This window comes from Nyctereutes procyonoides, unplaced genomic scaffold (genome assembly GCF_905146905.1).
Source record: "Nyctereutes procyonoides isolate TBG_1078 unplaced genomic scaffold, NYPRO_anot_genome, whole genome shotgun sequence".
In the NCBI taxonomy this organism is placed as follows: Eukaryota; Metazoa; Chordata; class Mammalia; order Carnivora; family Canidae; genus Nyctereutes; species Nyctereutes procyonoides.
This window is the reverse complement of record NW_026575035.1, coordinates 11,642,834-11,668,767: the sequence shown is the minus strand read 5'-3', so window position 1 is coordinate 11,668,767 and position 25,934 is coordinate 11,642,834. Positions and strand designations below refer to the sequence as shown.

Below are 25,934 nucleotides of genomic sequence, written 5' to 3'. Positions count from 1 at the left end.
ACTTTGGGCAGCCGGGAAAGGTACCCAACCTATTCAGTTAAATCCCCCAAAACAAAACAGAAATGAAAGAAATTGGTGCAAGAGTCCAGGCTGAAAAATCAAAAATGATTTTGATCCTAACTCACACACGTTTCATATCCATACCCATTTTTAGCACAGCGAATACATCCTCGTCTGCCTACGTGCCTGCTCATCACCTATCCCCGTGATGGCCTCTGTGCCAACCTCAGCAATGAAAAACTAGGTCAAAGAAAAACACACCTTAATGGGCTTGCCTGGGAAGGAATGAAGGATGTGGAATGCTTTGCCTGGAGGTTGATTTTTAAAGCCTAGGCTTAAAGATATATGCTGAGAACTTTCAGAGAATGTATTGAAAGTTGCAATAGAAAGTCCCATTATCTTTAATGGGACTTTCATGGCTAATTCCCTGTGCGGTGCTGAAAATGTGCCCCTTAAATTCGATTGCTTTTTTGCCTGAAGATATATGGAGCGAGTTGAGTATTCAATTTGGCTGTGCTTCTGCTGCCAGGATCTCTCTCCAGCTGTTGCCCATCACTTCTGCGTTTGTTTGTTCCGTTTGTTCTGTTGTTTTGCGCAGCACCCCTCTCTGCCTGCCACCTCCTTGTCTTCTTTTCAAATGCTCATTAACCCCTTGATTTTCAGCTCTCAGGCTGTGACACATAGGAATCCAGAATGGTCGTGGGAAGATTTCATCCTTACTGCCTGTTTGACAAGAGTCAAACAATAATCTTGAAAGCCCAATAGACGTAATTACAGGTTCCCTTATGGCTTATAAATAGCAAATGACTTTTCTTTCATGAACCATGGCTTACACTTCCCTTTCTCCGGGTTTAACCACTGCTCATACCATGTCTTTTGACTAACAACTCTGCATGAATTTTGATAGTACTTGGAAAATATACATTATAATATGTCCAATTAATTATCACAGTTTTAATTCATTAACTATTAATTACTGTCATCAAAGTTATCATGGGAAGATTTCATCAGTACTGCCTGTTTGACAAGAGACAAACAAAAATCTTGAAAGTCTCAATAGACATCCAGAGGTTATGTCTATAGAATCTACTGGAAACTTGCCTGAGTGATTATGGGCTTTTGGACTGCAACTATTGTTAGACTGTAACTCACATTTTATTAAAGGAAGAATGTAAATATTTAGTATCTTATTAGACATGTGTATGTGTATATATCAGATGAGTGAATTCTTTTATTGTTGAAAACAAGTATCTGCTCTTTTTTCACATAAATGTATTTATGGTTTTATTGGAAAAAGCACCTTCTCTGTTTCAGGGGAACAAGGACATAGGTGTTAGGTTTTAGAAACCCCTATAAACTTGTGGCAATTTTCTCAAGCTTTCTATTTGTCACAGACACTTTGCTAAGAGTGACCATGGTGGGAAAGATCAATAGGTTGGCAGTGGGCCTTTCCATATTAATTTTGCAGAGACTCTGCCTGTGTAGAACCATAGCAGTCACCTGGGGACTGAGCAGTATTTAACATACTGCATTTAGCCCTCGGGTGTTTGATTCTTCCTCTGCGTAAGGTAATAAAAGGGAGCAGGGGAAAGAAACAACATTAAACAATTAGTTTTTTCATTCAGGTGCTTCATTCTGGTTGTCAATAGACTTTTTACAGTGGCGCTCTGTGCTCAGTACTTAAAAGTAATTAGAAGCCAGAATGAATGAGATCACTGCGGGAATGAACATGCTTTACACAGAACAGTGCATTTTATATAGAAAAATGCAGATCTGTGGTAGAGAAGGCATGCAGTCTCCCTTCAGTTTATTTTTCCTACTTGATTGCTTTACAATCGATATATTGCTTAGCATGCTTCAAATCTAAATCCTTTTTAATCATGAATGTATTTTCGTACAATGGGGTCTACATTCGTAGTGAAGTGGTTTGGGCTGGCTGAATTAACCCCTACCAAAACAATGCATTTAAAGTACAAATGCTGAGACCACGATTGTGATTGTTGACTTATGGATGTGGGGAGCTGGAATTTCTAAATGTAGTAATCCACATGATGTGACTTTGGTATGATGGAAAGAGCCCTGGATTTTGAATCAGAAAACTGGTTTTGAATCCTGTTACTTCCTCTCTGTGACTGTGATTACATCACCCGGTCTCTCAGGGACTTATTGGTGAAGTGGGAATAATGATTTCTTTCTGAAAAAAAGATGGCAGAGGAATAAATGAGCAATACATGTGAAAGCATCTATTGCGAGACCTGGCAATAGTGAACACTGGGTTTTTCTGTCTTACTCTGTGTTTCTGATAGTGAATCCATCTTCTCATTGCAGAGAAAAAATATGAAATACAAGTTTAAAATAACTAGATCAAGGATGCCTGGGTGGCTCAGTGGATGGGTGCCTGCCTTTGACTCAGGTCATAATCCCAGGATCCGGGATCAAGTCCCACATTGGGCTCCCTGTGAGGGGCCTGCTTCTCCCTCTGCCTGTGTCTCTGCCCCTCTCTCTCGCTTTCTGTGTCTCTCATGAATGAATAAATAAATCTTTAAAAATAAGATAAAATAACTAGATCATACCTACTAAATAGGGGAGACCTTGTAAGAACTATTTTTTTAAAAAAATCACAGTGGGTGCAAAGGAGGTCTTAAATGAGTTCTTACCATGAAGAAGAAGTGGTAATTTTGTGATGTGATACAGGTGCTAGCAAACCCTACTGTGGTAATCATTTTGCAACACATAAGTGTATCAAATGAACATGTTACACACCTTAAACTTGCAAAATGTTATATGTCAATTATAGCTCAACAAAGCTAGAAAAAAAGTCACAGTAATGTCAGTATAGTATGAAATAGGAGTATGGAAAATATAAGAGTTAACTCCTCTCATCTGTAAGAAATAGAATACACAAAACACTGGGTCCTATGGGAACTTATTTTTAGAATTCTCCTTTGGTATCTTGTAGAAAGTCATTCAAGAGCAGCAGAACAGGATCCCTTTGTATTCAAGGACAGGAAGTTTTCTTTTCTGATGTCAAAACCCAAGAGTATGTGTTAGAGACAAATATTTAGAACTTGAAAAGAATCAGATGCTACCATTTGTTTATTCTTTCATTCATTGAGAGGAAAAAGAAAACTATGGAGCACCAGTGTGTGGCATGCACCATGCTATACCAAACCAGAGAGTCCTTGGTGTCACTGTACTTAAATATGAGGTCTTGACAGAAGAACCACGTTGGAAGTCAGACAGCCGTAACTATGGAGCATGGGTTCTCTTTAATGATGACAATAGGAGAGAGGTGTTCAGAAGATTGAGTTGAGATTTTAAATGAAATGACTCAAGGAATAGATTTATAAGTTTCAAAGTGCAATAGAGAAGAATATATAACATGTCATGTTGACACTATGAAAGAAGGGATTCTGTTAGAGTTTCAGATGTTTTCTTCTGAACCCAGAAAATACTGATAGAAATATATTTATAAGTATAAATTAAACAATAAGGAATTCACTCATCTGATATATACACATGCCTAATAAGATATTAAATATTTACATACTTCCTTTAAGAAAATATGAGTGACAGTCTAACAATAGTTGCAGTCCAAAAGCCCATAATCCTCACTCAGGCAAGTTTCCAGTAGAGTCTATAGAAATAACCTCTGGATGTCTGTTGAGGTTTTCAAGATTTTTGTTTGTCTCTTGTCAAACAGGCAGTACTGATGAAATCTTCCCATGATAACTTTGATCAGAGTAATTAATAGTTAATGAATTAATATTGTGATAATTAATTGGACATATTATAATGTATTTTTTCCGAGTACTGTCAAAATTCATCCAGAGTTGTTAATCAAAAGACATGATAGAAGCAGTGGTTAAACCCAGAGAAAGGGAAGTGTAAGCCATGGTTCATGATAGAAAAGTCATTTGCTATTTATAAACCATAAGAGAATCCATGATTACATTTTTACTAATGTTTATTGTCCCTCTACTGCATTTATTACTTCATCAAATTCATTTAATCAGTGAACACTTCTTGAACAAATAAATAAAATGCATACAATACATTGAACAAATGCAGAGTATAAAGAAATGAATCTTACCTTTTAGGAGTATACGTATAATAATACCATTGGCATACATTAAGAATTCGTGTCATTTTTTTTTCGGTAAGTCTAAATGAAATGCATACTGAGTCCTGAGAAGTATGTAGGATCTAGGAAGGCCCATCAGTTCAAATACCAGTCGAGCGTAGCAATGGCGGTAGTGGTAGTGGTAGTATATTAATGAAAATTGCTAACATTTATTAAGAACATGCTACCTGTATTAATTAGTTAAGTTATACCCTGTGTTAAGTACTAGACATGAATTATTTCATTTAATCCTGGAAATAATATAATAACATATCACTAAACTTGATTTACAGATGGGGAAACGGTTTCAGGAGCTTAAGTAACTTGCCCAACTTCACACAGTTTTAGCAAATCCAAGCTCCAACTCAGGAAGTTTACCTGCAATGCCTATGCTCTTTAGCCCCACACTTTTCCCACAAGTATGCTATAGCATGATAAGAGATATGATGTGTGACCCAAACCAAGCATGTGAGATCATATACATGAGGGAACAGCACATGAGAACTATGAGAGGTGGTGATTTCAGAGAACCGTACACAGTAGAGTAGAATGACAAAGAAGGAAAAACCAGGGACCATATTGTTAACACCTTACATGTTAAGAAGTGGAAGCCATTTGAATCTTTGCATTTTCATCTGCATTTTTTTAAAGATTGTACTTATTTATTTATTTAGAGAGAGAGAGAGAAAGAGAGCAGGCGAGTAGGGGGAGGGGCAGAGAGAGAGGGAGAGAGAGAATTTCAGGCTGACTCCAAGCTGAGCGCAGAGCCCAACGTGGGGCTTGACTTCACAACTCTGAGATCATGACCTCAGCCAAAATCAAGAGTTGGATGTTCAACCAACTGAGCCACCCATGTGCCCATTTCATCTGCATTTTTAAACAATCACCTTTGTTATACGGTAAAAACAGTGGCAAGACTAGGAAGAGTCAGAGTGAGACTGTACCAAAATAGGAAAGAGATATTAGCAGTCCACCTAGAGAGGAGAGCTTGATGACATAGTAAGAAATAGGAAATTAAAAAAAAAAAAAAGAAAGAAAGAAATAGGAAATTAAGTTAGCATGAAAGGTACTAGAGTTAGGTATGTTAACATGTGGAATTGCACAATACATTCATATCTTATAATGGATGAGTTTATTTTGAATGGCTTGGGGGCTTATAACATTTCTCCACCTGGAATTGAAGCAGTGGGTAAATCATAAATAACTAGAAACAGAATTTAGGAAAGCTATGATTTTAATCTTGACTATACTCACTCTGGGAAGGTTTTGTAAAAGTGGGAACAGTAAAGATACTAAAAATACCATTTCGCAAGAAAACTTTAAGGGATTAGATAATTTCTACATCTTATTTCTTCTATTTTCTTCTGAAGCTCATATCAATGGAGAAGCTCTGACCTGGGTATTTTTCCTACTGCAGCTGCTTGTTTTATTATAGCTGAATAAGATGGGAGCATGAGAAAAGCACAAAGAAGTAAAGACACTTGGAAACTGAGCAGAATCATTTATATTTCTCCAACAAGGAGAAATGTGTTCTTAGTTCAAAGATTGTTGAAACTAATCTGCCTTAGGCTACCCAGGACAGAAGTTCTGATGATGCTGTAGAGTGCATAAAATCAGGCGATCATCAGAGCCTTCCATCTGTCATAAAAGCTTCTGTGTATAAAAGAGTAGTGTGCAAAGAGCAGTAGTAGCTGCTTTGTTCCAGTTTATTTCACCTATTTAGTTCTCTTGAGATTGAAATAGTCATTATTTCTCTGCAAAACTTGAATGCTGCCCAGGTAATCAGCTTAGTAAACTATCTCAGAGAACCACAGCTGATTAGAGCCCTAATAACTTGTTTGTGACAGTCACTTGAACAAGTATAATGGGTCTGGTTTTTAATTAAAGGAGAAAAAAAAAGATGACTTTTATAGGAAAAGGAGAAATTATTTCATGTTTTAAAATATAAATCTATAGGACTCTAGATGTACATACCTATAACCATATAAAGACATATGACTCGTGAAGAATATTTTCAAAATAATAGGTTCCTCAGGATGTCCTTAATATAGACTCTGAGGGATGCATTTGACCTTAGGGAATTTTCTCCTTCTTGTTTCCATGACTAAAGGCAGCATTGGAGTTATAAAGGATGGTGGAAATGAGGTAGTACAAGTGGAAGTCCAGAGGTAAAAAAACAAAATCAGACCTCCAGTAATTATGTAGAATTCCGCATGGGACAAAACTCACTGATTTCAGAATTACAAAGTATTTGCTTCACTTTATATTTATCTAGTACAAAATCAAATTAACCTTCCTATTGATGAAAATGATTCAGATGAGTTTTAATACTTAGGCAGTTTATATAGATTGTTAAGAGGTCATGGCTAATGCCACCATTTGCAGAACTGGTCAAAACTGTTGTTTGACATATGGTCCCTTACACTCAGAAGACCCCAACACATGCTGTTAGATGTGGTTAGTTATGTGCTTCCCCAAAATCCTGTTTTTCTAACAAGAAAATCATTCTGCTAGTGATACTGCATGAGCACAAAAAAAAAAAGAACTTACTTTTCCAAGTGCCTCAATTCTACTATTTTTGCACAAAATAGTTAAAATAGCTGCTCAAGAAGCCTTTGAAGTCTCAACATGTATCCCTAAATCCAGTGACTCCAGTGGGTTTTGTTTGGAGGATAATTTTCAGTTATAATTAAGTACGTAACATTATTGAGGAGTACAATAGATTTTCAATGTTTAGCCTCAATTCTAACAAATATGAGGAAATAAAAAGCAAACTACCCCTTGCTAAAGGTTGCATTTTCTATTTTAATGTTTCTCACTTTATCATCTACATCATGTCAGTTTACAGCAAATTATTGTGGCTGCAAATTCAGAGCTCTTCATCACACCAGTGTTTCATGTGTTTTCTTTGTGTCAGAATCTGAATGACCCTTCTCTACTAGTATTAGGAAAGCTTGGAATCACCCCCAAGAGAGAACAATGTAATGATTAGCTACTAAGGAAAACATCGGAACTCTGACTGTGAGCTAAGAGTCTGCAAATAAATTCACTGTCCAAAAACAGAGCTTAAAGCTGTAAACCTCACATTATTCTGGTTTCCCTCACCAGTTTGCCTATAAGTTACTACATCACCCTTGTGGCCCAAAAGGGGTGATGCATGTCCCTAAGTGCTCAATTTAATGCATTTCAGCCCTTGGGAGATTGGCTTCCTTGTTCAGTACAATTTGAATCAACATTAAATGAAGCATTAGAGCTCTGGAGGTTTTAAAAGGTAATTGGGAATTTTAAAAACCAAAAATGTTTAAAAAGGTAATTAGGAGTAAAACTGATGTTTTTGTCTGGAATCATGGTAAATGTATAGATCTTTGGGTTTTGAGAATCTTTTATGTCATTTATTATACAAATGCCATGAATCATCTCAAAGAGAAGGATTACATTTTTTTAAAAAAAGGACTAATACAAAAAAAATAAAAATAAAATAAAAATAAAAAGGACTAATACAACTTCAAGATTTGAAGTCTTACAAAGTGAACTAAATATGGTATAATAGATATGAGTTAATAAATGATCAAAACACAATATGTCACATTTGGACTAATTTAGGAAAATAAGGTTTGTCTCTCCGGTGAGACTTAGTTGAGGGGGAGGTTTGGATGCTGATCATTCCATCTGAAAATTGGATCGAGCAACAGGAGGCTGTTTCGTATACTTTCCCTGATGTTTCCCTCTGTAGTTTGACATATAAAATAAAACTGATATCTGAGGTCTGGGATCAGTTGGGACAAACATATGAAAGAAAAATCACAAAGAAACATATTAGCAAGTGCCAAATTATAATCAGGTGAACTCTACTCCCACCAATCCCCAATGTATAAGAGATAATGGTGGAAGTTTGTCATTAACATCATGAACTTAAAATCATATAATATCATAATTTTATAAGATTATAGAATTGTATAAAATTAACCACAAGGTTATTTTAATGAACATCTTTTTTAAAGATAAAAAGTAGAAAAGAGCTTTTGTAAAAAGTTAAAATTTACAATGGGGTTTGGGAAATAGGATCTATGAAAGCTCACGTTCCTCAGACTTTTCAAGTAATGTGTGTCCCATAATGAGCACAGTTAGGCTGACTTATGGTGTGAGCTGAGGAGCAAAGAGGGGTGGGGATAGCATCTCCGCAGACGTGGCTAAGTGATCATGCATGCCATTTCGGGTCATTCTTAGGACATTTATGAGGCCAGTATGCCAGCTTTTGTCATTTCACAGGAGGCTGAGAGAGTAGAAGTGACCTGGCCAGAGTCCTACAAGACATCCTCAAATCCTAGAACCTCTGGTTGTGACACCCATATAGCAACTGCCATTCTACATTTAGAACAGTTTTCTGATATTTTGAAAGACACTCCCAACGTGGACAGACATTCCTTATTTGAGGAGAGGCTTATGCAGTGGTACCATAATGTTGACCATGAGCAGAAAGAAGTTCTGGGTAGGGTGGAATAGGTGCGGTGCTGGGAAGATGGAGTAGAGAATGAAAGAAGGGTTGGTAGAAATCCTTAAGCATCAGGATGAAGAGCTGGCTTTTGCAAATGTTGCCTGGAAAGTAACTGAAGATGCTTTGAATACAGTATTGATAGCATATTAAGGATAGATACTTAGTAAATTATTTTGATAATTTGCTTAACAAATTGTTGTTTTACATCACATAATGTAAATGTTGACTTTTTTTCTTCATATCAACTAAGGAAATAAAAGACTTACTTACTCCTAAAATCTGACTCCCAAGGCCATGCATGTTGGGGCCCAGACTACTTCTATAACTTCATCTCCTTCTCCTCTCTGTGTGCCCCTGGACTTTGAGCTCCACACTTGCCCTTAAGCAGGCAGAACATGCATTAACCTCAGGGCCTTTGCACTTGCTCTCCCTGAAGTGACTTCCCCAAAACAGCACCTCTCTCTGGCATTGCATCCTGTTCACTTTCTATTCTTTTAAAAACTTCCCTTTTCTAGATAACTTATCACCACTTGATATTACATATTTGCTTCTTACTTTCTTTTTCCCTTCCCCTGAAAGGTGACCTCCAGAAGTGATGGGATTTTTTTTTTCTGTTTGTTGTTGCATCCCCAGGACACTGGGGAGTGGATAAAGATTTTGGAGCCTGCAGTTAGGTGCCCTTTTAAAGAAAAAGTTAGAAAAACTACAAGACAAAATAGAAATGAAACTTAATATTTATTTATTTGGAATGCAAAAAAATTACAAAGTTTACAATGCTAGCAAGTACCACAAGCATTATAAAATCTGAAAAACAAAAGACTTTTTATTACTTAATTGCCTGACCCATCTCTATGCATTTTTCCTCCACAGTTTTTGGTAACATACTCTTTGATTGCCTCTTTTAATTATAATAATTGTATAATATAATCTTCTATAGAAAGAATAGGAAAATAATTGTTTTTTTTCTCCAGTATAGCCGATCAGATTTTTTTAAGAAAAAGCGTTGATTAGAAACACCTTTTAATTTCAGCATTATTGCTGCATCTCATACAGTTTTTTAATTGTCAAATATGAGAATCCCTATGAACCATAATATTTGGAAGAATATTCCACAGACTAGCTTCTGGCTCTATACATTTCTAGCCTGTTTTTTTTCTCCACCACACACAGTCCTAGGCGCCCTGGGATACAAACATTGCATTACAACTTCGGGCCCTGCTGCCTCCATTTCAGCATTAGGTGATTGAGTTTGCACAATGGGCAGTACAAATACTCTGGAATCCATTTCTACACCAGAAGACCATAATAACCTACCTGTACATGGAAGTGACTGTGAATCATGTATGTAGGTTCCAGTCAACCTAGCCTAAGTACACAATAATTCTACTTCCTTTAGCTCAGTTCCAGAAATAGTCATGCCCATCTGAACACTCTACAGCATGACAGAGAGGAGTTGGGATAGACATGGTTAAGACAGCAACCATAACCATTTGCAGTTAAAACATTTTGCTGTCGCAAAATTTATAAAGGAATATGGCTCTGTGAACAGTTTGCTAGGGATCCATACAAATAAGGGACCCTGACTCTCAGCCCTTTTTAGCTTGGTAGTAAATCCATTTCTTCCAGCATCTAATAGTACTTGTAGATACAAAGTAGACATTCAAAATATATTTGTTGAGTGAATGAATGAACTAAAGTTACTTCTTTGAGGCTTTTCCATAGTACTGTAAATCAGAGTGCCTTTCAAATTAAATTGGACCCATTAACTGCAGGTTATATTTATCATATTAAAACTCTGCTGAATCTCTGATGTGATGTGGGATCTATTCTTAATACAAAATATGTCAAGAAGATTTATTCCTTATAAGCACAGATATATTGACCCTTTCTTGTTTCTTTCTATGGAGAAATTCACAATTTCTGCATAATTTTATAGCCCTGTCAAGTACATTTTCTCAGGAGTATGCCCTAAGAGCTATTACTTGGAATGTCTTACTACTCAAATTATGGAACAACTTTCTTCAGTGTATATGTTATATTTGCCTTTTTAGGAAGGACAAAGTCTACTCTGTGACCTTTAATTTTTTATTTTTGTGAACCCCAGGGAAAGAATTGTCTAAATTTTTAAAATGATACTATACAGCTAGAAGGAGCTGAAAACTGAAGGCCCAAGTTTTCCAGGATGGAACCAAAATATAAATTTATTTAAATTTTAAGTTAACTTCCTAATATGAAAATAGAGATGGTGCTAGAAAGGAAATTGGCAGGTCCAATATGAATTCTTAGACTGAATGGATTTGCTTAGGATTCACAGCCTTCATAACTCTCCTTCATTTTCTTATCCACGGTTAGCAGAGCTATCTCGCTGCTGATCACTGAAGTACCTATAAAACCAAATGATCTCTTATAAAACCTGACTCTGAGTATCCATTTATGAACCATTGAAAAACCATGTGCCACTTTCTGGATCTGGAATCTTTCCGAGAATGCCAGAATCAAAATGCTTCTTGTAATGCTGAATTTTTCCATTTGACATTCAGATTGAGGTAGCTGAGAGAAGAGAAAAAGCTTGGATGCAAATAGTGATATATTAACGGCAGTGTTGTAGCCTTACTGCTGGGCTTTCTTCCACGTGCTTAACTCAGGAGAATGGAAAAGTGTGAGGTTGTGATGAAAGAAGTAGGCCTCCATTGGACAAATCAATGGTGAATCAAACACGGGCAGTATTTCCCACATTGACCTCATTGTATCTTTTTAAATGTTTTACTTTTTCAAAATTTCAAATTAATCTTGGGATCTAATTGGAACATACACAGTGGTTAGTAGGGAAAAGTAAATATAGGTAGACAAAGCCATTTGTTTTGGGTAGGATAGTGAAAAAAAAGCATACACATCCATTATAAGGTAGATTTTTCTATTAGGTAATGCATGTGTATTGGTTTTAAAAAGTGACCCTTTGAGGTACCCTCTCAGGGAGCCTGGTACTGGTCATGCTGATTGATTGGGAGTTTAGAGTAAAATGTTTTAAAGTCAAAGTCTCTGGCAGATAATTTGCTATTGTACTGTTGTTTATTACAGCTTGAAGTGGGGAGAAATAAATCTGTTTAAAAATATTTTTTAAATGGATAAAATTATAGACTGCTTGTTAAAAATCCTTCACAATAAGTAAGTGTTATAAGTAGAGGAGGGCAAGTCATGTTTTATCTAGAACAGACATATTTCAGTTTGATTAGAAAAAGAAAACCATTTTTTTCCTTAGTGTCATTCAGCTAGTGTAATGAGCATTATTGATTAAAATGTTAGAATCAATAAGGATCTAAAATTGGAGTAGAGGAGACCTTAAGGAGGTAAAAAAGATTGTGTTCTGTCAAGTAAGCTGACAATTAAATGCTTTGTGAAAAACTGATTTTCTTAAGCGTGAACGGTCAACGGTACTTCTTGGCTTTCACGGGCATATGCCGTTCCAGGGCATGCAGGGACATGTAAAACAACAAGTATATATTGTTATCAGATTCATACACTAAATATTTGTAAATATCACATACTACCGAAAGCTAATTGTAACACATTAGCCCATCTGACTATGTATTATTAAGCTTTGTAAAGAGTTCTGTGTCATGTTAATGCTTGTTGGGTCATTGAACAGCCAATGAAACTTAACATGTTTCTTCTTAGAATCCAATTATGTATACATAACATATACAGTTACATGTTGTCAAGTTCTTTCTAAAATTTTAGCAGTAATGTTTAAAGCCCCTTATTCCTCTTCTTCTTAATTCAGCAGTATCAAAATCTAGCAAATGTATTGGACTTCTGTAGTGCAGCATAAGCGAATTAGATATTCCTCAGATAGTAGCAATTGCATTATAGACCTTCCATTTGCAAGGAAAAACTGACCAGACTTAGGTAAATACATGTGTAAAAAAACACCAAACTATGGGGAGGTAAATGCAAAATAGAAAAAAGGCAGTTGAAATATTCATAAATTGAAAAGCGAAGTAAAAAAAAAATCTGGTCATATGAATTTTATGAAAAACATCTAAATGTAGTGAGCATTTTAGTGAAATGTATGCAAAAGATACCCCTAAAGAACAATTCAGAGACCAGCACCTGAAAATGTTAACAAATAAACATAGCCTCTAAGAGCTGCCAAAGAGAAAAATGTGGCAGGACATAAAAGAAATGCCTTAAAAGTGAAGCCAAAGGACAAAGGCATACCAATCACTAAATTCAGGGATTGAATTCTGAATTTTCTCAGGGTTGCTCTGGGCATCACCTTCCTGTATAACTAATTAAAAATTCCTTTCAAAAATTTTACAGTCCTTTAGAGTGGGTCCAAGAAACATACTTTAAAAAAATAGATTCTGGGGACACCTGGGTGACTCACTCAGTTAAGTGTTGGCCTTCTGTTCAGGTCATGATCCAGAGTCCCCGGATCACCCCAGGTTGGGCTCCCTGCTCAGTGGAGAGTCTGCCTCTCCCTCTGCCTCTCACCCCACTCATGCACTCTTGCACACACTCTCTCTAATAAATAAATTTTTAAAAAATAAAAAATCAATTTTGATCTTCATGAATATTTTTACTATTTATTTTTCTAAGATATTGGGCATAAATTAGTATAAATCTATTAACTATCATGTAGACTTGTATGAAAAATTAGGTAGTCTTTTCTTTTAAGTTAAAAGAATCTCAGAAAAAATAATAAAATACTAGTAAAAATAATATCTGATAATAGAAATTATTTTATTTCTGTTTTTTTATGTTTATGTATATAAACTCTTTCATAAACATAGTTCATTATGAGTTTGTTAAATTTAAATACTTAGTTTAGGACCCCAATCACGTAGTTCTATAATCTATTTTTAACCATATATCCTAGGGATGCCTGGGTGTCAATGGTTGAGCATCTGACTCTTGATCTCAGCTCAGATCTTGATCTCAAGGTCACAGGTTCAAGCCCTGCATTTGGTTTAAAAAACAAACAAACAAAACAAAACAAAACAAAAAAACAGGTGTTCTGTGTAAAAAAAATCAATGGTTCATTGTCTAGTTGCTTCCATTTTGGCTCGGTATTTTTGTTTTGTTTTGTTTTGTTTTGAAATTAGTGTAGGGAGGAAAAATAATTTTCCCTCTATCTTTCTGAGTTCTCAGCTAAGACCCCTGTAGTAAAAGACAGATTAATGAGAAAAAAAACAAATAGAAGTTTATCAACATGTATACCTCATGAGTACATGGGGGATACCCAAAGAAACATGAAAAACCCTCTGAGAAGGCAGATTTAAAATAGTTTATTCTGTTTCCCTTCATTAGTAACCCATGCTATCTTGAAGTGCTGAATGGGAACCATGGCATTTGACTTGCTTTTGCCTTTGTACACAGATGCACCCTGAGTGTGACCCTGGAGCAGGCCATCATTCTGGCCAGAAGCCACGGGCTGCCTCCTCGCTACATCATGCAGGCTACAGATGTGATGCGGAAGCAGGTAAGCCTCACGCGCAGTTTAGGGATTGTTTTCTAGGACCTGGTTTTGAAGGTTTCTTTTAATCAGGATTTATCAGGTTTCATCAGAATTAATCAGCATTTATCAGATGTCTGATGGATGCCTGGACTTGGGGGACATCTTTCCAGGCTCACAGGGTAAATGTGAACAAGAAACACTCCTAGGGATGAAGGGCAGTACAGACATCTGCGTGAGGGTTCTCCAAGAAATTTAGCCAATCTATAAAACAGAGATGTCTAAGGAGGTAAGCTGAAGGAGGAAAGGGGTTGGATGGGCATATTGGGCAAGAGTGGATTTGGGGCTTAGGTGAAGGAAGGATGCATGGCATTTTCAGGGCATTGCAGGTGATTTACTAAGGGTCTGGGAATAGATTGAAGAAGGGAGTGGAGACAAAGAAGAGGGAAGAATTGAGCCTGCTTGCTCCTGGAGCTCCCAAAGGGAATTCCAAGCCATGCCGAGAAACTTGTGCATTATTCTAAAAATAAAGCACATACCTCAAATTTTCCTTCAAAGGATGAATAGCAATCTTAGAAATGTCATTAGGTCACTGAAGTATTTACAGGTGGGAATATACCCTCTTATAAAGAGGAGGGATGTTTGATATTATACCCAATAGTATTTTAAATGTGACAGTTTGGTTTTGGTTTTTGACTCTTAAAATTCTTTAAAAGATAAGAAAAATGTACCAACCTCCAATTTATTGATCATTAGGAAAATGTACCAAATCTCATAGGAAAGACAGAGCTTATTAGAAACATAGAAGAAGTTTGAAAAGATCAATTTTCTATTTCATTCTGCCACTTTTTCCCAGGGTTACCACAAAAAATTGCTCAGTTGGTTTGAATTGCCCAATGATAGTGAGTTTGGTTATTTTTTAAAGATTTACTTACTTATTTGAGAGAGAGAGAGAGCATGAGGAGGGAAAGGGAGAGAGTCTCAAACAGACTTTCCACTGAGCCTGAGCCCCCTGTGGGGTTGATCACACAACCCTGAGATCTGGACCTGGGCTGAAACCAAGAGACACTTAACCAACTACACCACCCAGGTACCCCCAAGTGACTTGGTTTTTAAGATATGCTTTTGTAGTTAAAACTGCTTTATTTACTGAAGACGTGGTGTATAACTCTTACACAAACATACAAATCCCCGTGGGTTTGCTCCCAAGATTACACTACAGAATAAAAACAAAACAAAACAAAACAAAAAAGCATGGAGGCAACCAAGAGGCCAGCAGCAGTTTGGAGTCTGCAATGCAGAAATAAGGTGCAACCAGAGGATCTACACTGGAGCTTCAGGCTGGGAACCCTGGAGCTGGAGACTGAAAAACCAGGATCTCACAAAGTCCAAGAGGGATTTGTTAAGTAAAGGTTAGGTCCACAAGAAGCACAGGATGCACTGTGGTTCAGCTGGAAAAGGGCAAATAAGGATGCAAATGCCAGCAGATTTTGGAAGGATTTTTTGGAAGATGGGTATACAAATTTGGTTTTAAAAAGTAGATCAGGGTAAACTTGTAATTATCCATACGAAGGTCGAGGTTGGGATGCCAAAAATACAGAAAGAGTCTAAACATTTTATTTCACTCTGCTGCTGGGAGAGGAAGTTTGCAATAAGACTTGGAGGAGCCGTCTTAAAATTATGGTTTTTGGCAAGACTAAGAGACTAGTATTAGCCTGTTTTCAAATAGTCTAGTACGGGAGTAATCATGAATTGCCTGGGTATACATTCAAACTATATGGACTTAATAATCAAAACCTTTGAATTCTCACAACTTAGAAAACAGAGATAAAATAGAGAGAGAAAGTAAAAATCATATTTATGTGAGCCTTAATGACTGTACCTTCCTGAGGTACAATGTACCTATGATATTTACAGATATTATTAGTATATATGATTATGCATTGATATATTATAACTTATGGCAACTGAAAAGTTTTGAAGTTTCTTGTAAAATCCTTGTTGATTTCTGAATCGCGACACTTTTGAGTATTTATCACTTCTTCCCCCTTCCATATTTTAAAAATAAATACATTTAGAATGGGTAGCTTCCCTCCATTGTTGTTTGTTTCTCTTCTCCAAGTGGTTTAGAGACAAAGACTGATTTCTGACTTCTGCATGAAAGATCAGAGAGCTTGAGGCCTTCTTTTTGGAGAAACTGGGCTAAACTGATGCACAGATATATTTTTGCAATATTCCTTCTGTTGCCCATCCTCTCCCCAGTGTTCAGCTGTTACAGGCGATGGGGTTAGTGGCAGGGATCAACTCTGCAAGCCAACTCTACCTGCCTGCAATCTGAGTAGTTAGAACACAGGTGGGAATCAAAGATCTAACTTTTCTCTTCCTTTTGCCTCTCAACCATGTAGACACAATTCTGTGGAGACTGAGTGGTTGGGATATTTGCCAGGTTAATGAATAATATTTTCTAAGATCTTTAGTTTCTGAAGAAGAAGCTCTTCAGTATGACTTATTCTTCTAACTCCAGTATTGTTTTCATGTGCAGATTTAAGACTTGTTAAATGCCCTCATTGAGTTGGAAGGAAAGCTGAAAGATAGAAGGAAGGGTACTATGCCCTTTCTAATTTTTTGATAACGATTATTATAATCCTAGGCAGCACTTATACCTAACCAACTGATCTGATTAACAAAAGGCTTGAGGGGAAAGTTCTCACTGACATTAGAAACAAAGTTTTCTATCCTACAAATTATATGTTATTACTTATATGTATTAAGTAATACATATTATATGTTATATGTTATTACTTATATGTATTAAGTAATTACAGTAATAACAATTAACATATAATTATATATGTTCCAAGTATTATTTGGTAGAAGCCTATCTCAAAAATTTTTTGATCTTTTTAATAAAACTGGAATTTCAAAGAATTCTGTCTCCTTACCTATAATATCAGGGCATTATACTGGGCACCAATAACAAAGACTAAGGAAGATGTGGTCCTTGCCCCATCTCATGGTGGTCACTGGAGACAAATCATCATGATACAGACACCAACAGACAGGTGGTATACAACCTCAGTGTTTTAGAACACGAGACAGGTAATAAATGAGTGAGTGACTAGACTGTGAGCCCCTCAATGGCTGGGACACTGAGTATGTTTATTTTGGTGGCATGGGTTTCCAGAAAAGTACCTAGCAGAGAGTACGCACTGAATGATGTGTGGGCAATGAATTAGTTCTAACTAGGATAACTGGGAAAAGGCTTCATGCTGAAAGTGATAATATGATAGTGGCTTAAGAGCATAGATTCTTGAGCTGAACCACCTCAGTTTGAGTCCCAGCTCCATTGTTTACTGTCTGTATCAATTGGGACAAGATTCTAAGTCTCTCTGTTACTTAGTTTCCTCATTATTAAAACAAAGATAATAATAATAATAGCACTTGCCTCATAGTGGTGTGAGGATTAAATAAAGCAGTATACTCAATGTACTTAAAACAGTGCCTGATACAGTGAATGACCAATTATTGCCCAAGATGATATTTGATTTGAGCCTGGAGGGATAAAGGTGATATGGATAAGTAGGAAAGAGGAGAGAGGGGGTATTTAGGTAGAGGGAGCAAGTATCAGGGCACCTGGGTGGTGCAGTCAGTTAAGCATCCAACTCTTGGCTTCAGCTCAGGTCATGAGATCGAATCCCACATCAGGCTCTGCACTCAGCGTGGTGTCTGCTTAAGTTTCTTTCTCCCTCTCCCTCTGTTCCTCTGTGCATGTGTACTCTCTCTCTCTCTCAATCAATCAATATTTTTTTAGGTGCAAGTATGGCATGCGGCGTATATGAAGAATTATTTAGTTGAATTCACTCTGGAATATGCCAATCATGTGCAGCATGATAAGCATCAATTTTATCTGCAACCTTTTGAGAAAGCAAAAGTCTTTCTTTAGATCATTTAATGGAATATTATGAGATTAAATACAAAACAATTATACATAAACACTATAGTTTAGCAAGTCTATTTCTGACAGGGATATGGTTTAGATATTCTAAAACTAGTTTACGTGTATATTAGGCTTGAATAGATAAGTAAATATAATGTAAATAATGAGAATAAAGTTTTTTACTTCCAGAAAAAGAAGTTACAAATAGGGAAAGGGAGAAGGCCATAATCCAGAATGAACGTTGTGGCATGGGATTGAATCAGAGATAGCAGTTTGAACTGATGGGGACACACACACACACACACACACACACAGAGATATACATAAAGAAATAAATATAGATGTTTGAATATGTTTGCATTAGTCAACTGGCTCTGTTTACTGAGAAGACCTAGAAGCAGTTACATCCAGTGTCCAGAGCTGGGTTCTAAAATAATTTTCCATTAAAAAGAACCCAGGATTCTTGGAGAAGTGGTCAATTTCCAGCTGAGACAGGGAAGATGAGCCGGGGACATCTTGAGTTACCGAAAAATAAACAAGTGTTCAAAAATGATTGTGATTCTTTCAGTAGGACATGAGGAGCAACCTGAAGGAGCTCCTAGTGGCCAATCTGGAGCAATCTAAACAAAAGAAATCATTAAAATAGTGGCAGTATTGGATAATAACTCAGATAAAATAAATATCCTTAAATTCATACTGCTTGAAATAAATACTTGAGAAAATAGATAATGGATTTGGGGGGAAAGGATGACTCTTATTTATAGAAGCATTCCTTCCTAAATGCTACAGTATCATTGTTGCAGGCAAGATACCCCAGTAGAGACTAAAGTCAGCAAAAGTTTGAAGAGTTGTATGTGCATAGTCTCATAGTATCTTCCCCAATATAATTATTAACTACGAAAAGAGAAGTAGTAACTTTACAGTGAAAAAAATCTGTCAGACACCACTTGAACCAAGTGAAAGTTAATGTCACCAGTGATAAGACTTAGGAACATCATGTGATGGTCAATGTCGGTGATCTCATGCACTGAGAAGGCCCAAAATAATTTCTTGCCCAAAATGCATGTCCTCTATCTAATCATGAAGAAAGATCTGACAAATCCAGATTGAGAAACATTCTGCAAAATAATGACCAGTATTCATCAAAAGTATTAAGGTCATGAAAGACAAAGAGCCTAAGGAACTGCTATGGATCAGAGGACCAAGGAAGCAAGAAACAAAATGTAGTAGGGGATCCTGGATTGGATCCTGGAATAGAAAGGGGACACAAGTGTGGGAAGTGGTGAAATTTGAGTAAGCCTTGCAGCATTGTACTAATGTTGATTCCCCAGTTTTGATCATCATACTATAGGGTAAGCATTATAGGGAGTTTAAATAGCTGGGTTAAGTATGTGGACTCTCTGTTCTGCTTTCACAACTTTTCTCTAAGTCCGAAAAATACTCCAAAATAAAGAGTTATTTTTTAAACACTTAGATGTGATTCCTAAATTCTATCCCATCTGTCTTTCTCCCACCCCCACCCCTTTTCCCTATTTGCTTTCCTTTTTTGGTCCATCTTGAGAAAATAGGATTTGTTTTCCTTTCTTCCTTTTCTCCTTTTCTTTCCTCCCTTCCATGGCTCAGAAATTTGGTAGCAGGAGACAGAGCTTCAGAGTTTTTTTTTTTTTTTTCAGAGTTTTTTTTTAAACTACTCTTCTTCATCTAGTCTCAGCCCCAAACCTTGGTGTTCGGTTCTAGGTAGTAACTAATTCCTATTAGGAACTGAACGATGACTATAGTTTCATTCATGAACTTGGCAGGTTGTGAAGACTTTTTCATTGCTGAAGTACGTTATCTTTGTATTATAAACTTCAAGGCATAATTCTCACATTTCAGAGATCCACATGTACATGCCTTTCCAGAAATTGCTTTAAAACTATTTAAGAAAATCTTTTCTTAAAAAAAAATTAAAAAAAAGAAAATATTTTCTTGATAAATACTATGAAGTTTAAAATAGCTAATTATTCAACTAAGGACAAAACAGATACATGAATGTGATAGAACTGTGATTTCTGTTCCACGAAGGTGGGGACACAGCAGATATTTGTAGTCTGTTCATTTCTTATTTTCAACATCTAAAGTATTACTTGTTTCTAGGAATAAAGATGTAACTGAGATAGTGAACGGGAAGCTGTGATTTAAATTTATTTTGAATGATTCAGATGACTACTGAAATAAATATCAATCCCTTGGAAAAACATACGAGCATATTTTGGTTCTTAAAAGCATTAGTTATGAAAATGCTCAGGGTCACCTGGGTGGCTCAGTGGTTGAGTGTCTGACTTCAGTGCAGGTTGTGATCCCAGGGTCCTGGGATTGAGTCCCACATTGGGCTCCCTGCTTAGTAGGGAGTCTGCTTCTCCCTCTGCCTATATCTCTGTCTCTCATGAATAAATAAATAGAATCTTAAAAGAAAATAAAATACTCATTATGACTTCTCTCTCTTTTTCTTTTTTTCCTCTCTTTTTCTTTTTAGATTTTATTTATTTATTCATGAGAAACAGGCAGGGACATAGGCAGAGGGAGAAGCAGGCTCCTCAGAGAGAGCCCGATGCGGGACTCGATCTGGTAACCCCAGGATCACGCCCTGAGCCAAAGATAGATGCTCAACCCCTGAGCCACGCAGGTGTCCCATGACTTCTCTCTTCTGCTTCTAGTCTCTCTTGATGTTAGATACATCGTTGGGATAAATTCACTCAAATGTAAACAGTATGTTAAATAATTACTAATAAATATAGAGCTAAAAATTATTTTCCCTGCTTCTTTCAGGGAGCAAGAGTTCAGAACACAGCAAAGAATTTGGGGATCAGAGACCGAACCCCACAGTCTGCTCCAAGGTAAGTGACTCCCCGGGTCTACTCTTTCACAGAGGGCTGGCCACAATTTCCCAGGCAGTGTCACTCACAGCTATTGGCAGATGGCCTTGGAAACACTCTGTGGCTAAATGTGACTAGGCATAGTGGTCTCTGAATTCAGTGGAACATTAAGGGAACATTAACAAACTTAGAGGTAACAGATCAAAGTCTTGATATTATTCTGTTTTGCAAGTTCCATCATGAATTCAAAGACAAAAGGCCACATTGGTGCTACTAAAATTTGTATTCCAGCTGTACTGAACTACCAAAATGCCACTTTCATTTATTTTTTATGCCTCGGGCATGATTGCTTCTCCCACCTGTGTCGAATGAAAAACTCCTACTTAACCACAAAACCCAACTTAGATGTCCTTTTCTCTTTGAAGTCTTGGTTGAGTTTTTTTTTCCTTCTTCCACCGCCTTATCATCTTGTACTGATCTATTCTAGCCCTTATCATATTGTGTTACAATTATTGGACTCCTTGACCAACCTGAATATGAATTCTTTGGAGGCAGAGAGTATGTTTTTTGATTTTACTCCTTGCTTATCATAGGCCTCTATAATAGACCTTAAATATCTGATTTCAAGAATGTATGAATAAATAAATGAATGAATAAGCTTTTTCTTTGCAACTATACCAAATATTCATGGTTCACATGTCACCAAAAGAGAGGACTCTAATCCACCTTTAGAATAAATGAACATGGAAACAGCCATCAAAGAAATGTTAATTTCATTTCTCTGGTGACAGGAGGATAGGCAACCATCTATCTTGAATTGGGCAATATTAAATAATTTCTTTTACATTTGCTTGTTTTTATACATTGGCATTTCAACAAAAAGTACCCTCCTCCAAGCACTGTCACAGATAAGACACTCTTTGTTTCTATTTACAAAGCAATTACCAGAGTGAGAATGATGACTGTAGCATTTATGAAGTTATATTTCATTCTAAAAAAGTATGTGGGCAGTGGAAGTACTTTCAAAAGGGAAAACACATTTTCCCCTTGAAAATGGATGGAGCGCTCATGTTCTAATTGTGTTTTAGTGCTGAATCCTAACTCTATTTAATCCTCAAGTCTTGTTAATGTTATCTTTCATAGCTGATTAGGTTAGAAAGACTTTCTGTTGCTAAAGAATCATTTCACATAGGCATTCTCTCTCTAGCACCTTGAGCAGACACGGTGTATTTGGATAAGAGACCCAGTGAAGTGTTAAAATCCCAATAAGAAAACAAGATAATGGCTTAGCAAGGTCTTCTTAGCCAGAGCTTATAAACACTAATAAACAGTGGGGTTAAGATAAGACTTCAGCATCCTGATCAATAAACCAGTATGCAAGCTGAATACAAGAAAAGAACCCAATGAATTCGCTTTTTTTCTTTATTGGGTTGTGTTTTAAAACACTTAAACTGAAACACAATGAAATGTGCCAGCTGTAAAGTTGACATTTTTTTACAAGAGAATAATAATCCCGAGAGAAATCTAGAGTAAATTTTAAATTTAATTCTATTTATTCTTTTACTCATTCTATAAATATTTATCGAAGACTTAAGAAATGCACAGCACCTGGGATGCCTGGGTGGCTCAGTGGTTGAGCATCTGCCTTCGGCTCAGGTTGTGATCTGGGGATCCTAGGATCAAGTCCCCCATCAGGCTCCCCGTGGGGAGCCTGCTTCTCCCTCTGCCTGTGTCTCTGCCGCTCTCTCTGTGTCTCTCATGAATAAATAAATAAAATCTTACAAAAAAAGAAATGCACAGCACCCTGCTATGCCACATGGAGAACATAAACATGAGAGAGAGAAACAGTTCCAGCCCTTAAGGAGCTTTCAGGTAAAAAGATGAGATGACAAAATGTAACTGGAAGGAAAGGTAATATGTAAGAAGCCCTCTATGAGTGATATGGAGAGAGTGCTAAGGTCCTAGAGGGTTGGGGATCCTGCCCAGCCAGGAACCAGGATTCCTGCCCCAAAGACAGCAAATTGAAGAACAAATTTGGCTCTCAAGGACAGGCCACCCATAGGCAAGCGTGGGGTAATGTCTCTGAAAATATCTTCGTGGAGGGGATAGAGTTTTCTGTCTCGGCCTGAGATAATATTTGGTTCAAATCCCTTACCAATCTCTACCATAGTCTTCCTTTCCCCATTCACTGTCTTTCAATACTTAAAATTCACTCTGCAAACAATATATTGAATTTCTTCTATATGTTTGTAGATGTCAGACACTGTGTTAAAAGCTAGAAATAAAGACTTAATCCCTTCCACTAGTCAGTGGGGTGCAGTAGAGAGACCATTGAATGAAATGGAAACAGGATCCAAAGTGTAAGCACTTGGGCACATAAAGACACAGATTGCCATGAGAGAGAAGGGGCACATAATTCAGTCTAAGGATAAAGAGGGGAGGTTGCAGAGTATTCCTGGCCCAGTCAGCATGTAGTGGATGTCCTCCACAGCTGATGGAATCGCACCAGCGCCTAGGCAGCACATCTCACTCCAGGAACTATATACCCAGATCCCGATGACTGGTGATTGAATGTGATTTAAGAATGGTGCAAGGTGGGACTCCTAGTTGGCTCAGTGGTTTAGAGCCTGCCTTCGGCCCAGGGAGTGATCCAAGAGTCCCAGAATCAAGTCCCACGTCGGACTCCCTTCATGGAGCCTGCTTTCCCTCTGCCTGTGTCTCTGCCTCTCTCTCTCTCTCTCTCTCTCTCTCTCTCTCTCTCTCTCACTCTCTGTCTCTCCCTGTGTCTCTCATGAATAAATAAATAAATAATCTTAAAGAAAAAGAATGGTGCCACGGTGAGGCTGGAGGCATACGCAGCAGCTGGATCAGGAAGAGACATGTATGAGATATGAAGAGCGCTGATATCGGATCACCTAGGTGGCTCAGTGGTTCAGCATCTGCCTTTGGCTCAGGTCATGATCCCAGGGTCCTGGTATTGAGCCCCACAGTCAGGTTCTCTGCTCAATGGGGGGCCTGCTTCTCCCTCTGCCTGTGTCTCTGCCTCTCTCTGTGTGTCTCTCATGAATAAATAAATAAAGTCTTAAAAAAAGAGTGCTGACTCCACTTGAAGACAATAGGGAAGTATTAAAATGCAATCTTCCTGTCTGGAAGATTTAAAATTTCAAATGTATCTCTGGCACCATTAAGAAGATCCATTCGAGGACAGCTAAGATTGAAGGCAGGAGCTTGAGCAGAGATTGTTGTGGTATTAAGGATAAAAAGGAGAGGATGGTTCAAGAGATATCCAGCAGGTAGGATTAATAGTCTTTGGACGCTAATTGGATGAAGGAGGTTAGAGAAAAGGAAGATTCTAGAATGACCGCCAAATCTTTGGCTTGGGTGAGGATGAGCTCATCTCAGTAATATTGGGACTGAGGATCAATGGGACACCCGTGTGAAGATGCCTTTGTGGGCAGTACCAACCAGGTTCTTCCCCTAACTTTCATGTGTTGCATCTTCAGAGGAATAAACTCATCTTTATCAAGAACCAGATATTCCTTTTTAGATGCAATGACATGCTGGTCTTATTTTTTTATTGTGTCACAAAACCTATAAACTACTATGCTATGCTGGCTTGATTTTCTTGATTTGCTTAATTGTGAAGCAGCATTCTGTAGTGGTTACAAGTGAAAAACATGGGTTTGAGTTCCAGCTCTTGCTTGTGACCTTAGTTAGCCAGGTTATTTATTTTCTCTGAGACTGTAGGGTAGGGGGAATTACCTTGGGACAAGTTATTATTGAAGCTTTAGCCTTTAAAAGAGGCATCTGCTTTGTGGCCTCCCTTAACACAGCTTTTATTTATGCCATGTAGAAAGATGAAGGGCATCATGTAGATTGAAGTTTGAAAGTTCTACTTCCAGCAGAGTTGGATGGGGTGAGAAACACCAGCTCCAAGATGGCTGCCTGAGCCCAAACAGGAAAAGAAGAATGTGGAGCCGGGAACAAACCTTTCCGTGCAGGGGCACTGGTGTGCATGAGTGGGATGAGGATACAACAAGGGTCCTACATGTCGGGCAAAGCAAAGCCTCCCATTACCTAACAGTTTAGCTGCCAGAAAAACAAATGCCTCCCTGCAGAGTAAAAGTCCAACTCTTAACTATTACATTTTGCTTCCCAACTTCATCTGCCTGTTCTAAATTCCCCAAGCCCCACAATTTCCATTACAAATGTGTCTGAACTCAAATAACCCTGAGTCACTTCCAAGAAGCCTCACAGAAGCTGAATCTGCCCAGCTCTGCAGTACCCAGAGCTATTATTTCATTAGGTGATCACAGGGAGTAGCCTTTTTGCCAATTTGCAAGGCAGACATTTCAAAGACTCGTCTACCCAGTGGCATTAGTTCCATTATGTGAAAACGTGCAGTGCAAGGTAATGGAATGTGATGGCGCAGCCCAGATCTCACAGGGTAGGACATTCACTACCCAGCTTACTGTTTCTGTTCTACCTGAGTAAGGCCACTGCCTGCCCACTCATTAGGCAGCGCTGTCAGGGAAATGAAAGGATAGAAATTAAAGAGGAAAAGAACTTCCCAATCATTCTATTATTCCAGCGCTGGCAATGCATTTTGAAGCAACACCGTATTTTTCAGCTGCAACGGCAGCTTTGGACTATATCTGCTCAATTTAATGTATTCTTTTCTCTGGGAAGGATGAAATAAGCTCTTCTGATGTGAGATGTCCTTATTTCAGTATTCATTTTCTTCCATGAAGATGACATATAGAGTATTAAGCACCTTTCAGACTTGAAATACATTTTGCAAGTCTCCCAAGGCAGTAACGTTTTCTGTGTGTTTCCAGACTACGAAAGTTTATTTTGTTAGCTAGGTTTCTAACTCAACATTCAAACTTTTTAATTCTTTCCCCCTTTGACTTAGAATTAGCATGGGATTAAATGTGGAAGGAAGAGGAAACCTGATTTGCTGAGTTTCTCAACAACTCATGTAAACTTTGTTTGATTTAATCTGTAAAAGAAGTGAATCACCACAGCTACCCCTGAGTTTAGAATACTTTTTAAAACAAGCAAATTTG

The 25,934-nt window shown here is 37.5% G+C and overlaps 1 protein-coding gene across 1 annotated transcript in view; it reads left to right on the top strand.

The window, feature by feature from the left end:
• Positions 1 to 25,934, top strand: part of PREX2 (phosphatidylinositol-3,4,5-trisphosphate dependent Rac exchange factor 2) — a 283,936-nt gene that overhangs the window by 251,052 nt on the left and 6,950 nt on the right. The window contains exons 38-39 of the mRNA XM_055318289.1: positions 13,998 to 14,100; positions 20,819 to 20,886. Coding sequence (XP_055174264.1) covers positions 13,998 to 14,100; positions 20,819 to 20,886 — 171 coding nt within the window. The remainder of the gene's footprint in view (positions 1 to 13,997; positions 14,101 to 20,818; positions 20,887 to 25,934) is intronic.